This window comes from Tetrao urogallus, assembly GCF_951394365.1.
Source record: "Tetrao urogallus genome assembly, chromosome: Z".
NCBI classification, from domain to species: domain Eukaryota; kingdom Metazoa; phylum Chordata; class Aves; order Galliformes; family Phasianidae; genus Tetrao; species Tetrao urogallus.
Genome location: NC_136816.1, coordinates 73,873,773 through 73,888,547, shown reverse-complemented (window position 1 = coordinate 73,888,547; position 14,775 = coordinate 73,873,773). Strand labels below are relative to the sequence as shown.

The following is a 14,775-nucleotide window of genomic DNA, read 5'->3' as shown; positions in this document are numbered from 1 at the left end:
AAAAAACTTGGCCTTCTCTGAAACGAATTATTGCCTTGTTTGTTAATGTGCCTGGGTCATATCACAACGAGAGTTGCTTTGAATTCTGTTCCAGGGAGGGGAGTGCGTCTCTATTACATCGGCGGCGAAGTCTTTGCTGAGTGTCTCAGTGATAGCGCAATTTTTGTTCAGAGCCCCAACTGTAATCAAAGATATGGCTGGCATCCTGCAACTGTCTGCAAAATCCCACCAGGTCAGTTGCCTACTGAAGGCTTCCTACAAAAAAAAAAAACTCTGGTGAACGGATTCACAGGATGTCGTTTGCTTTGCTTTTGGTACTTAGAAAGGGTTTCTTCATGGTTTTGGTTTTTGGTGTAGCTAACACAAGTATTTGTTAAGTGTACCTTTTTGATCTTTTCTTTGTAGGATGCAATCTAAAAATCTTTAATAACCAAGAATTTGCTGCTCTTCTGGCTCAGTCTGTGAATCAGGGTTTTGAAGCAGTTTATCAGCTTACCAGAATGTGTACCATCAGGATGAGTTTTGTTAAAGGATGGGGAGCTGAGTACAGGTAAGAAAAAAACTTTCCAAGTTAGAGTTAACAATTTTTTCTTTCTCTAATACATTTTTTCCGTCTGTATTGAAATCTGTCCATATGCTACTGCAGCTGTGCTGTCTGTAAGTTGAACCCATATTTTTTTTCTCTGTGTCAACTGTAGAACTCCTCAGTCAAAAACACCAGTAAACTGATTTTCGTATATCACTCAAGTTCACTGAGCAAGGAATGCCATCAAAGTTCCCTTCATCCTGCTTGCTGGCTTACTGTGGTGAAACCATTGACAACGTCTTCAAGTTTCAGAACATGTTTTACAGTTGCTGTTAGATCTACCATCTCTGTGCTGTTTGGTGGGGAGTAAAATGAGTTTATTAGGTTGTAGTGTGGGATGCAGTTGAGGAGGTCCAAAAGAAGGTATTGGAGTGACTCAGAGTGCAGCAACTGGAGAACATGCTTTTAGGTGATGGCAAATGCACTGGGACTTACAGCGGAAAAAACTTTGAAAGACTAAGCTGTGCATTTTTGTAGTAAAATTGCTGAAAACGGTTGAGTGGGGAAAAAAAAAGTCTTTTATCTGTTCTTGAATACAGTCCAATTATATTGTTGCTTAGGACAAACTAAAAACCATTTAGGATGGTGCCTCTTTATGACGTAGGATGGCAGTTTGGAAAGAGGAGAAAGCAACTTCTGACTGAGCAGCTTGAAATATTTCATTATTTCAATATTTCGTTATTATAGGTGTGGTTTCAAACAACAACAAAAAAATCCCTTAAGCATCCTTAAAAATTGTTTACTGAAAGCAGTCTGACATATTGATACCCTACTGCAATACAGACCATAACAAAAAAAGCCCTCATGATTTCTGAAGCTAAACAATGCCAGGTTGCACTGTAGATCCTGGGGTTTTTATTCCTTTCTTGCAGTATATCCACGTAGATGTGAGCTGTCAGCATGTGGGGGAGGATTTGCAGCTAAATGAAGCCAATTTTGTAAAAGCCTAATTAGATGGAATGAAAAATTTGAGTAATGGAATAAATTGGTACCTCTTTGTTAGCAAGAGGTACTCAAGGAAAAATCTGGCTCCAGTTTAAAGAACAGTTGGATTTAGCTCTGAAGGAGAATGCATACATTCACACATAATTAAATACAACATTCAAATCAGAGTAGAAGAAAGGCTCAGGCAGTCGGATTGCATGAGGACAGCTTGAAGTGAATGGAGTTATGTCTTGGGCTAAAGCAGTGAGGAGGCTTTGGGTGAAGCTTTTACTAAGGAGAGAGAGTGTTGATTGTAGTCTACCAACCCTTCAGAGGTCATAGGGTTAAAAAAGCTTCAGAGGAAACTGCTCAAACAGCACAGAATCTGCTGAAGGAATACTGAATGAGTTTCTGTGCATCTCTGCTGAAGTTGGTGCTGTTCTTCAGAAGAACATTAGTTAGAGGTAATTACAGCGAAGATTTAGTGATGCTCAGGTAGGAAATCTATGGGTAGAAGAAACCAAGCTTCAGCTTTGAGATGGCTGCGAAGGGACTGTCACTATTTGATCTTCTGCCAGGGCTGTTGAACAGACCCAGTTATAACATATTAAGGAAGTGTATTGTGGAACACATTGTAGGGGAGTTGACAGCCGTGGAATAATGAACTTCCTTCTTTGGGAGAGGATTCAAGACAAAATGGAATTACATTTCCTGTGGTTTAGATTGTTCTTTTATTGGATCACTTTGTTTTGGCACAGGCGCTCAGGGCTGAGATAACAATGTTTTTTGGAGTGTTGAGAGAGCACAGACCCCAGCTGCTTTCTTCTAGAAAATGTAAAACTACAGGCAGCTTTCGAAATCCATCTTCTCACCAGCTTGATTTCTCTGCCTTTTCAGTTCCTCTGCTTCTATAAACACATTTCCTTCAAGCGAAGGGTTCCACTGCCGACTGTAAAAATGAAGGGGCTGGAATTCTGTCTGCTGATTTGCTGTCTTTGAATCTTAATGCTTCCTCACTTTGATTTGGGAATAACTAGAATTACTGGGAAAAACTGGCTTAGCAACAGTAGTCTTGCCATTCTTGTTTGAGAAAACTTCTGTGCCTCGAGTGGGTGCAGGGAAATAACAGGAGTTCTCAGGCAGAGTAGGTCCAATACTGATTTCTTTACTTTGGAGATGAGAAGGAAGGTGTTTGAATAACAGGTCTCAGAAACAAGGAGGATGGGAAAGTGAATGGAACTTTTATGGCTGTCAAGCTTTCAACTTCACCGAGGTGTTCGAAATGGTGTTTAATTAACAGCTTCTGTTGTGGGAAAATAAGGCAAGTTGATGTAAGAGACAAGAGAAACACATTTTTTTTTTCTGAGCTGTTTGCGTGAGGATTGCGTTTGCATGTGGAGCTAGAAATAAGCCGACAGGAAATCAGAGATAAAGTTGAGTGTTCCTTTTGAGATAACATCAGTGCAGTGTAACCACACGCTCTGTTACAGTGTAGTGTTTCTGACAACATCTACCATGGTTGCCTTGTACGTCTCCCTTGACAATTGCTCTAAAAATGCAGATCTTACGATTACCGCAGCGTTCTGCTGCTGGACCATCCCACCTGTGCAGAGCTGAGTGTTTCAGTTTCTTATTTCTTCTAGCAGTCAGTCAAATTCAAACATAGTCATTACAATAATATAAACAGCTATATTATTATTATGTAATAATAAGTTATAATTATGCATGCAGGCTCTTTGAAGGTGGAGATGTTAGCTGTGTACAGCTGTCTGTGACATCAACACCGTAGTCGGTGCACAGTTTTCAGTTTGACTTTCTTTTGAAGAATGAGGCATTTGGCATGGTGCTCATAGCACTTGCTTCAGCTCTTATTTTATTCTTCAGAGCAGCATGTCACAGAATCATTTCAGTTGGAAAAGACCACTAAAATCACCAGCTGGCCACCCATCACCACCCCATGCCCTCTAATGATGTCCCAGAGTGCCACATCTCCATGGTTCTTGAGCACTTCCAGGGGTGGTGACTCCACCATCTCCCTGTTGGAATACTTCTTGATGGTGTTATTGCTGTTTCTTATAGATGTGGGGTGGCTGTTTCTTCTGAAGGCTGATGAGCTGTTGGTACACTTGTCACAATGGTTGCAGATTTTAACCTTTGCGTGGCAGGGAGAGATGAACCACGCCGTGTGAGGGATTGTGTGATGGAGAACCTCACGGTTTGCAAAACTGCCTTCTGACTTTCCTCTTCCACCTGATTTTTCAGGAGGCAGACCGTGACAAGCACTCCTTGCTGGATTGAGCTCCATCTGAACGGACCTCTACAATGGCTGGACAAAGTATTGACTCAGATGGGCTCCCCTTCAGTACGCTGCTCCAGCATGTCGTAAAACTCCTTCCTCTGCTACCAGTGGGCTAAATACTAAGACCTATCAACAGACTTCATAGAAAAGCTCGTCTATCGTAGTATTTGTGTGTGGTCCTCATGAACTCTTTACTATCCAAAAAAAGCTTTTTTTTTTTTTTTATTATTAATGAAAAACAGCACTTGAGGTCTCATCAATTAAAGCACCTTGTGGATTCTGTTTCCTATACTCTGATACTAGATGAAAACTTAGTATATAGAAATGCCTTCTTCAGAGAGAAGAAGGAACAGCTCTAAAGATTCTTAATGGTGTTTTTATTGGGTATATAACTGAGTGTCCTAATGGTTTATCAATAACATGAATAGCTAAGTATACGTAAAGGTAATGTATCATGATCTCAGATATCACAGTATTGTGCTGTTCTACATTTTAGTTCCCATAGTTAGATGTTTGGTTTGTTTTTAGATTGAGGCAAATCTCTCATAAAACTTCAAGACTTGACTCCTATCTTCTTTTATATTTTTTTTATATAAGCAAGTTTTCAAGTTGTCCTAAACATAAAAAGCAGACTTTAGTTATATACAAGCTTAACTTTTTTGCTGCCTTCTTAAAGATAAAGAAAAATCCCTCCCTCGGAAGGGAAATAAATGTCTGAGATTTATCTGAAATCTCAAGACAATTTGTATATTCTTAATGGGGCCTAAAGTGAATCTCTGTACTCTAAATTCTGAGTATCCATCACACTAGGAGTCTACGTTTCCCTACCCATATGAGCTGATGCATCTGTTGCCAGCAGTATTGCTGGCACTGTGTTTTTTTGGATTTTTTTGTACCTTGGATCACTGAAGTCAGTGCTTTTCTTTTTCTCATAGAGTTGATGATAGCGTTGGATACTGGATTAAATACGAAAGTGACTTACCCCTAACATCTGTGTGCTTTCAATAAGCAGATGCTACTGAAAATGTAGGGGTTTTTTTGTTTGTTTTGGAGCCAAACACTTTGAAAAATCCTTTTCCAGGGTAAACTAGACTCTTTCTAATAGGTTTTAAATAGATGCAGCTTCTTAACATGTTTCAGTAACAGAATGTAAATCTCTGATCTGATTAGCTTTGTACAGCTTACTGACATACCAGGTCATACTCATTCATTATGTCATAATGGGCCTTGTTATTAAAAGTAGTTGCTTCTGCAAAACCTTTAGGATAGTGGTTGCTGAGGTATGACCAGCGAAGGAGGGTTTCTAGGTTCTTCACAACTGTGCATGTTATTGTGAACCCTTGGACACTACAACTGCACCATATTAAAAATCCTCTGAAATATATTCTGCAGATAAGTCTGGGTTGGGGAAGGGTTGGGAAACTGTATAGAAGGGTTATTCTGACTTGACAAGTATACATCTTACTAACAATCTTGTGATCTAGCTGTCTGTCATTCTTATGTCACTGTGGCAGTAGCAGGATTGCTTTTGTCCTTTCCCATGGTTTCACGCGTTGCACCAGCACTGTACTTTGTAAGTACGGCTAGTGATAACTTGGAGAACAAAAACGTGGCCAGTGTTACAGCTTTTAATACTGAGTTGAGGATAGTCGTGGATATTCTTATGCCGTAATGACTAGGACATAGAAGCAATACCAAAAAATCGAGCTTTGAAGAAGAGGGCCAACCACCTTTTGAAAATTGACAAAGCAGTTACCAGTTTGTGCTAGTTTTACCAGTAGACTAATGTATTGGTAGAACTTGTGAACCTAAGAAATAAGCTTCATGAGTGTTGCATTTGCCTAATATGTGAATACACTAATAAAAGTTTTAATTCTCACGTTGACTCCTTTGTCATTATTTACTGTATGTTTTCTTGTGAAACTGGGGGCGATTCTAACCAGCCCAAAGAAATGCCACAAAGAATTTCCCAAAGAGCCCAAAGAATTTCCCACATGTTGTGGCTGGAAGGGAACAGTTTGGATTGTAAAATCCCTTCTTGGGCAGCTGTTGCGAGGATTCTCAATGTGTGTTTTCGGCTGCAGACTTCTACTTCAGACCAAGTTCATTAAAGCGGTTGGTTTTTTCCTACCACGGGCGTATTTCATCCTGCTGGCACACGTGTTTACTTTCACCTGTGAAACAGATAAGGCTGACTTGTCTGGGTGAAAGACATTATTCTGTGTATGAGCAGGTTGAGACTTGAACCAACTGGATGGGCTAATCCTTAGTCTCCTTCCTGTGTGTGTTCTCTCGAAGAGCTGTGGCAATATTCCTTGTTTTGCTGTGGGCATAGCAATAGCTTTGGCTACAGGCTTCTCTGGTACGCCTTTCCAGCTGGCGAACAAGGATGCGTGGTGCTGCTTGCAGACAAGGCCATCTCACTACGTGGAAATCAATTCATTTTTCTCCCATCAGCATCACTAAAGTACTCCTGCTGTGTTTCTGCCACAGCTAATCTAATGAACTAATCTTCATCTGGAATGTTGTTTCATTTTGTTTGAATCACGGAATGGCCAAGGTTGGAACCACCCTGCCACACGCAGGGCCACCAACCTCCACATTTAATACAAGCCCTGGGGCTGCCCAGCACCCCATCCAACCTGGCCTTGAACACCACCAGGGGTGGACGGGGCATCCACAGCCTCTCTGGGCAGCTGTTCCAGCACCTCACCACTCTCTGTAAAGAACTTATTTTGCCCGTAGTTTGTTTAAATGCCTTTGGCAGCCCTGGGGTAACTTGAACATACTCTTGTTTCTCAACCCCGTGCCTTTCTGGCTTAATCCCACCACTGTTCTGCTCAAGCATCTCGCTGCAGAATGCATATGGTGTGTAAGGAACGTGGTTGCAGCTCTCTTCTGCTGGGCAAAGTCATCACTTCAAAAGTACAAATGTAAAGAGCTGTATTTTGTTTTGTTTTGTTTATTTTTCCCACTGAGACTTTTGTTAAATAAAATACCAAGTGGAGAGTAAGGCAGCTTCATTGCCAAATCCTTCCAGGATTTGAGAACAATGCCAAACACCTGACAGCTTGCACCTTTAAACTGAGAGCTTATGGTTGAAAGTCAGCTGTGTGTTTTCCTGTTGCTTTTGTGCACGGTGCCTAAGGAGGTGGTGAGCTCTCTGCATCAAGATTCCTCTGCTGTTATTTTAGCATCTTGTGCAGAGCACTCCCACCTCCTTTTGCCTTCCAGGTGCTATTGTACAAGCCTACAACGTGGTGGGAGCCGTGCATCTTGTTCTTACTCGGGGCACTGTACTTAACTAGGGCTTACCCACTTTGGGACTGACTGCAGGCAAACTGCCGATAGTTTAGCTTGCATCTCTGCAATGACAGGGGTTCTGAAATGCTCAACAGTCATAAATCACTCTTTCATGATTTCTGGGGGTCCCTTCCAAACCCTGCAATTCTGTGATCACAGCTACTGTACTTCACTAATTTTCCTGTGCCCAACTTCTTGTGTTGCAGTGGGAGGTGTGATGTTTGGGGCTTTGATAGTCATCTGCCTCCAAATTGTTGGCACGCTGAACTGAAAGTGTTTTGTTTGAACCTTCCAGCTCGTCATGCTACATTGTGGTTACGGCTTCTTTTTTTTAGCACTGCAAACTGAAATTTTCCTGCAGCTGGGTTTTGAGTTAAAATATTGTGAAATACAGGATTTCACTCTGCTCCACCCACACAGTGTCTTACTTGTGTGTGATGCAGTGTTCCTCTTACCAAAACAAGGCTGGTTGTAACCTCATTCTGAGGCTGAGTTAAGCTTCAGCACCAGCTCTCAGCAAAGTGCAGTCTCTGATAGAAGGATTACACATATCCCAAGCAATGTGCCATGCTAGGAAGTGCTTCTGGTGGGCCTTAAGGAATTACCTTGCTGCAAGTCTGAAAGTTTATTAAGAGTAGGAAAATACTGTTGAAACGTGTGCTTTCCTGTCTGGAAAATATGGGTTTTCTCAGCCTGGCTAGGAAGCAACCATCACAGACTCTGTATGTTCCTAGATACACAGGTGATAGAATTGTTCGAGTTGGAAAGGACGCTTAAAGGCCATCTTATTCAACTCCCTGCAATGCACAGGGACACCTACCTGCTCCATGAGGTGCTCAAAGCCCTGCGCAGGCTGACCTTGAGCGTTTCCAAGGATGGGGCATCTCATTAAAGAAGGTCATTTTAAAATAGCCTTTGGTAATGCTAGTCCTCCTTTCCATGTCTCTTTTGCATTTATTAAAAAAGAAAAAAAATCTTTAAATAATGTTTCTTCTCTTGGGAAAGCACTGCTTGAAGAGTGAGTTTCTAGCGGCGCATTGTCGTGGCTACAGAAACTGGAATCAAGGCTTCAAAGCTGGGAGCGATCTTTGATGTAACGTTAGCTGTTTTAACTGCAGTCAGGATTAAATCTAGGCTGTTGGCAGAGGAAAAGTGGATGGCAAATGATGGATATGTAAAGATCTCAGCCCTCAGAGCTCTTGATCCTCTTCCCTCATGCAGAAGATGTATGAAGGATGGCTTACAGGAAAGCCCAGTTACTTGTGGGACCCAGAGTGGCAATGGACACACATATTCCTGCACTTCTGTTTGTTTTTCCTTTCAACTTGCAGCTCTGAAGAGCTGCCAGTGTTTTCTCTGCACTAACAGCATCTAGCTATTTGCTTCTCTGAAGCTGTAGTAAACTGCTGTAAAAATACATGTGTTACGAATGCCTCATGAGTTAATTGAGCTGATGGGCAGTACGTACCTGAGGCTGCAAATTCCACTGTCTTTTAAAACTGATCTTTGCTCTAAAGTCTTGCTTGTTTGCATCTTCATTTTGAAGTAAAATTCCAAGAGCAACCACCACAGCTCCAAGCATAGAAGATTATTAAATGTAGGTTTAGCAGCTACGGTTTATCTTTGGATAAAAAGGAGGATGCTGTCCATCGGGCACGTAATCAAGCCCTAATTTGGAGCAGAAAATTCCAGACTTTGTGGGGTTGTATTTCAGCTGCTCCAAAGTCCCCGAAGATACAAAGCAGTTTGACAAGGAGTAGAATGTAGGTAAACTCGAGGTGCCCAGATTGATTAATTATTTGAAATAAAACTGATGCATAATGAATTTGGAACCACTTCAGAAGTTCTGTCTCGTCTTTGTGTTCTTGAAGAGTTGATCTGTAGGTACAAGTCCTAGTAAAAATTCGTATGGACCCAAGCCAAGATGTGTACCAGCAGATTTAATTGTTCTTTGTGCTGCGCTTCCTTACATGCCTGGTTCGAGTGTTAGCAAAGAGTGGTGAAGCACAGGCTGCCATAGATGGAAAGGGGCTCAACAGAGCCCATCCAGGGGTTGAATGCTTACTATCCAGAAGGGAGTTTGGAATTAAATGTGCATCCATATGCACATGCAGATGACACTGGTTTCCTTTTGCTACCATACTGAAAGAATGGTTGGAGCACAGGAGCATGTTTTAAGGGAAATTAGGCTAACGGGAGCACAGATCTCATCTTGCACCTCTGCTGCCATCAGCATGAAGACTCAGTGGAATCCTCTATGAAGGAACTTCAGGTCAAGGCTGAAGAAGTGTCACAGCTTGTCCTGTAGCATGACACTGAAGGCAAGAGACTTTAACTCAGCACAGGGAGAAGAACGAATTAACATAAGAGGTCTACAAATGTTCCTGTGCCAACAGTTGTCTTAAGTAAGTTGTCTTAGGGAGGGAGGAAAGAACACCTTCCATCTTTGCTACTTATTAAAAAGGGGATAGGAGTGTTTGGGAAGGAATTAGTATGCACGTAACAGTCTGAGGTTTTGAGTTGTTGGGATTCAGAATACTGAGCTGGAACTTGCCTAGCTGATGGACCAAAGCTTGATCTCAGGTGTTGAACACTTGATCGCAAATATGCACAACATGCCTGTGTTGACTGCCACAAGTCCGTGGTGCCAGACGGGGATACACCGAGGGTACTGGTGGAGTTGGCAGAGCTGATTGCCTCCTGGTGAACCAGAGAGGTCCCAGGGGATTGGAGGCTTGCCAGCGTGACTCCCATCTACAGGAAGGGTCGTAAGCAGGATCTGGGAAACTACAGACCTGTCAGCCTGGCCTTGGTACCAGGGAAGGTTATGTAATAGATCATCTTGAGTACGGTCACACAGCGGTGCAGGACAACCAGGGGATCAGGCCCAGCCAGCACGGGTTCACAAAAGGCATGTCCTGCCTGACCAACCTGATCTTCTGTGATCCCACCTGGTGGATGAGGAAAAGGCCGTTGAAATTGACCAGTGCCTCACCACCCTCACTGTAAAATCTTTTTTCCTTATATCCAACCTGAGTGATCTTGAAGCTGTTTCCCCTTGTTCTGCCACCACAGACCCCGCCGAAGAGCCTTATTCCTCCTTTCCTGCAGCTCCCCTTTAGATACTGACAGGCATTCTCGGGTCTCCTCACAGCTTTCCCTTCTCCATGCTGCACAGCCCCAGCTCTCAGCCCGTCCTTGCAGGAGAGGTGTTCCATCCCTTGGGAATGTTCTCAAGCTGCATCAGGGGATGCCCATTTTGAAAAACTTCTCCCAAGGGGGGGGGGAAAAACTGGAATGGGCTGCCCAGGGAGATGGTGGAGGCACCGTCCCTGGAGGTGTTCAAGAAGCAGTAGATGTTGTGCTGAGGAGCGTGGTTTGTGGGGAAATACTAGTGGTAAGTTAATGTTTGGACTAGGTGATCTTGGAGGTCTTTTCCAACCATCGTCATTCTATGATTCTACGATGTGTTGGCAGACACCGTTGCGTTGGTGGTTCCATGGAGCTAACCAAGCCTCGTCTCCACTGAAGATGCTTTAAGGCAGCTCAGTCATCAGTTTAATGACAGGATTTGTATGCTGTAAGGAATGAACTGGGCACACCTGGGAAGATTGTTCTGATTTTGGTACCATCCCAAAGGCACAAAGTGACTCCTACTGTCCCCTTTCTTGTGCGCTCATATACCCACTTGGGACCTTAATTCATACAGTAGAAACCAAAAGAGGCTAACAGGAGACTTTTGGCTTCTGTAGTAATTGCACAATTACATGATAATGACCATAATTTGTGCTGTGTCAGAGCTCTACCTGCTGCCAGCTTACATGGAACACCCTACATGGAGTCAAAGCCCTCTCTGCTATGAAAGCAAAGAGCAGATGTAAAGTTACAGGAACGTGCTTGCACCCAGTGCTTCATGGTTGTACTCAGGAAGCTGAGATGAGCAGGAGGGATGGTGTGATATTGGTAAGGTGAGCAGGACTTTAATAACGCGGCTTTCTGACGTAGGGTAAGTGAAGGTTCTTCCCTCAGACCCTGCCCTACTTGTCTGGTGCTGTTGAAAGGTCTGTGGCTACACCGAACAGTTAGTGCTCTGCTAATTAGCTCTGCAGTAGGTCGTCCTGGCCACACTAATTGCTAATGTTGGGACTGTTAGCTCCAGCTCTGTGGCTAACCAGAGAAAAAATGCAGATGGCAGTGGATTTACTGATAGCTTGATTGTGGTTCAGATACTGACTTGAAGAGTACCATAAGCTGCTGGTAGGGTGAATTTTTCCAGGATCTTGACAAAGGTCACTTTAGTGAATTATCTAGGAACTGAAATGCTGCTTTTGTGTTTCTTTATTAGTGATCTCTATCATTGCAAAATGTGTTTGAGAGGGCAGGGCTGGATTAAAACATCTGGGCAGCAGGGAGGAACAGATGGATTTCCCTCCATGATGCTTAAGTGGCAGTTTCACTTCAAACCACAGCTCTTGAATTGGGTGTTGATGACACGGTTGCAGCCACTGGCTGCCTGACCTCTTGCCAGCAGTTACTGTGCTAATTCCTACACTTTTCAGCGGTACATTTTGAGGTACAGGAGCTCTCTGTCCTCCTTTGATACCCTGAAATGCCATGTGCTCTGACCGTTGTTGATGGTATCTAGCTTCTTCCTGAGCAGCCCAAGGTCATCTCTGTGTTCTTATTAACCGTGTGGTCAAGGCAACACCTCTATCGTAAGCCGAGTCACATTGAGGCTGTTTTCCACAGAATAAAGGAGTGTGTAGATTTAAAAGGGTTGAAATTCAGATGCTCATTATGACTGTAGTAACATGACCGTCATTTCTGAAACGAAAAATAGAAGAATAGTGAGAAATAGGAGAACTCTTTCATCATCTTTTCTCACCCTAACTTGCTTGCATGGATGGCTCTGCCCAGAGAGGCATGTTTGTGGGAGTCAAACCTCCACAGCTATGGAGGAGTGAGGGGACAATGATCTGCTATTGGCTGTGTGGAGGATAGCCATGGAGTCAGAGCTGGAGTATGACCAGCAGTATTCATGTATGTGGAGATGGAGCACAGACCACTGCAGCCAGCAGGGAGCATTTTATTGCTCGTGTTTTGCTGGAGTCCTCAGCTGCATCTTGTGTTTGTCAACCCTACACTATTTCAAATGAACATAAACTCGTGTGGAAATCCGTGGTCCCAATTACCCAGTGCTGCTGCAGCACAGCCAGGATGAAAACCCAGACCTTCCTGCCTCCCAGCCTTATTTCACCGAGCCATGTGGTTTTTGTTGGGGTACCACCATAGCTCTGAGTCACAAACACTCAAGCGCAGTGCCAACAGTTACATTTCGGTCCTTCACCCTGTGGAACTGATTTGGCTTCAGCCCACTCAAAACCCATTGGGGTAGCTCACTCATCCTTAATTAAAGAGAGGGTGGTGGAGGTACGTGACCAGGTTGTAACTCGAGATGGTCTTGGCTTTCTGACCAGCTGCGAGCAGAAGGTATCTTCTCCAAAGGTGCAAAGTAATGAGAAACAGGTGTTGATATTTATGACAGTAGCAGTAGATCAGCTGACAATCTTTGCTATTAACTGGCTGTGGAATTTGCAGATGTGACATCAAGATGAGCTCACCCTTGTCTTTGAGGGGGTGCAGCCAGTTTGTGCAAGGGCTGAGGTCCCTCACTGTTGCATTGCCTCCTACACCTCACCCACCTTGACCCCATTCGTAAGACAAGTTCATCTGACCTAAGGCACCAAGCCCAGGGCACGTCTCTAAATGAAATGTTACGTGGAAAATGAATGATTCCATGGGACAATTAAATAAAAGCAAAGAAAATGACTCAGCCCTTTGGTCTTCTCTCAATTTCCGTGAGCTTATGTCACTCCGTGTGTCTCCAGTTATCTCAAAAGGAAATTTTTCTGAGAAGTCTTCTGCTGGATATTTCTCACCTTGAATTTCCTTCTCCCACAAAACATGGAAATGGATTGAATCCCTCCACATAGAGTAGATGTTGTGTTCTCATGTTCCTCCTGCTGTTGCCATAGATACCACAATAAGTTGTTTGGATGTGTTTTGTTTTCCTGAAGTCCTTTCTCTACCACCCAGCAACAGGACTGCCAAAAATTGTCTGTGTTATGCCACCACTTAACTCCAGCCTCATTATCTTGCAATGTGGGGAGACAACCTCTTGATCTGGGGCACTGAGAAGGGTCACCTCCCCCTGTACCACACTCCCCAGATATTATGAACCCTACATCTAACAGGTTTAATGCCTTACAGGACGACTAGAAACTGGAAAAAACCTTCAAGAACAAATCTCAAAGACATCTGGCACTCGGGCCTTGTGGTCCAAGATAGGTTTCAAGCTTGATTATGTACTGTTGTGAGCATGGAGTTCGTTGGATCATCTTGTGATTGCCAGCCACTTGACTTCCTATGGGCAAAATTTTCCACTATGCTGAACTTGATTCTACAGCTGATGTCCCAGACAACACCATGGTCAAATGGTGTCTATCCCTCTTGGGCGCGCAGTCTTTGTTCTTCACAGAAGCTTTATATGAAAGCTTTGCTTCAGGTGTTCCCACATGGAGCTGCGCTCTTTACTCTCTTGCCAGACTTTCCCACAGCAGCTTGGTCACCATCTGTGCTGTGGCAAGACTTGTTCAGTGGTTGGGAAGGAGAAAACACCGTCTCTTCAGGTTGGAGCAGCTCATAGGCAACGTCACTAGTCTTGGTGTAGTCTTGGTAGATGAAGAAATCTCACATTCATGCCCTAAAGCTCAGGGCTGCTTTTTAAAGGCATTCATGCAAAACTTTCTGGCCTGTCAAGCACTGTTACTATATCAAAGCAATCACCTTTTGCTCTGTCAGGCAGCCCTGATCTCCCCATGGGTTTGGTGTGAAGGCAGCAGGGCTTGCTTGCCTCAGCATCTCTCCTTCTGCTCATCCTTGGACACTCTAGGACATGTATTGAGCGCAGTTTTGCTTTTTTTCCTCTAGGTAGGGGAGAGACTTTTTGAAATTATTTCAAGGACACGTGATGTGGGAATTAATCAAGTCTGTCTATTTCTATTTCCATGATCAAGAATCATGGAACCTTAGAACCATTAAGGTTGGAAAAGACCTCTAGGATCATCAAGTCCAACCCTGAGCCATCAGAAGAAACACTGATTCTTCAGCTTGTTAGTAGGTGTGTATACAAGGCCCTCCTCAGGTTTTTCAGTCTGCATGGTTCAACTCTTGGAGTTGCCATCTGGGGTGTTGCTATTTCTCTGCAAAGCTCTGAAGAAGACTCTGGTGAGACTCTGATGATTCCAACTGAAGCAAGGTGAAGGTGTTATCCAAATCTCCCTTGAGCTTCAGCAGCTGGGGCCGTGCTCACTATCCTGGGTAGCCTGTGCCATGCCCACCACCCTCTGTTGCAGGACCCTTTCCTAACACTCACTTGAGTCTCCCTTGATGAGGTCCATGCCAAGAAGAAACAGTAGGCTGTCATGAGAGAACTGTAGGGCCATGAGGGGCTGTAGGGTTATGAGGAGCTGTAGAGCCATGAGGGGCTGTAGGGTTATAAGGGGCTGTAGGGTCGTGAGGTCTCCCTTCAGTCTCCTTCCCTGCGGGCTGAATAAACTACAGGATTTCAGCTGCTCCTCACACACCTTGCCCCCTATCCCTT

General features: G+C 43.8%; 1 protein-coding gene across 2 annotated transcripts in view; it reads left to right on the top strand.

The window, feature by feature from the left end:
- Positions 1-3,896, top strand: part of SMAD2 (SMAD family member 2) — a gene marked incomplete at both ends in the record, with an annotated part of 29,792 nt that extends 25,896 nt beyond the window's left edge. For both annotated transcript variants that reach the window (XM_079548999.1, XM_079548998.1), the window contains 3 exons: positions 95-232; positions 406-550; positions 3,773-3,896. In XM_079548999.1, coding sequence (XP_079405125.1) covers positions 95-232; positions 406-550; positions 3,773-3,896 — 407 coding nt within the window. The remainder of the gene's footprint in view (positions 1-94; positions 233-405; positions 551-3,772) is intronic.
- Between the last annotated feature and the right edge of the window lie 10,879 nt (positions 3,897-14,775).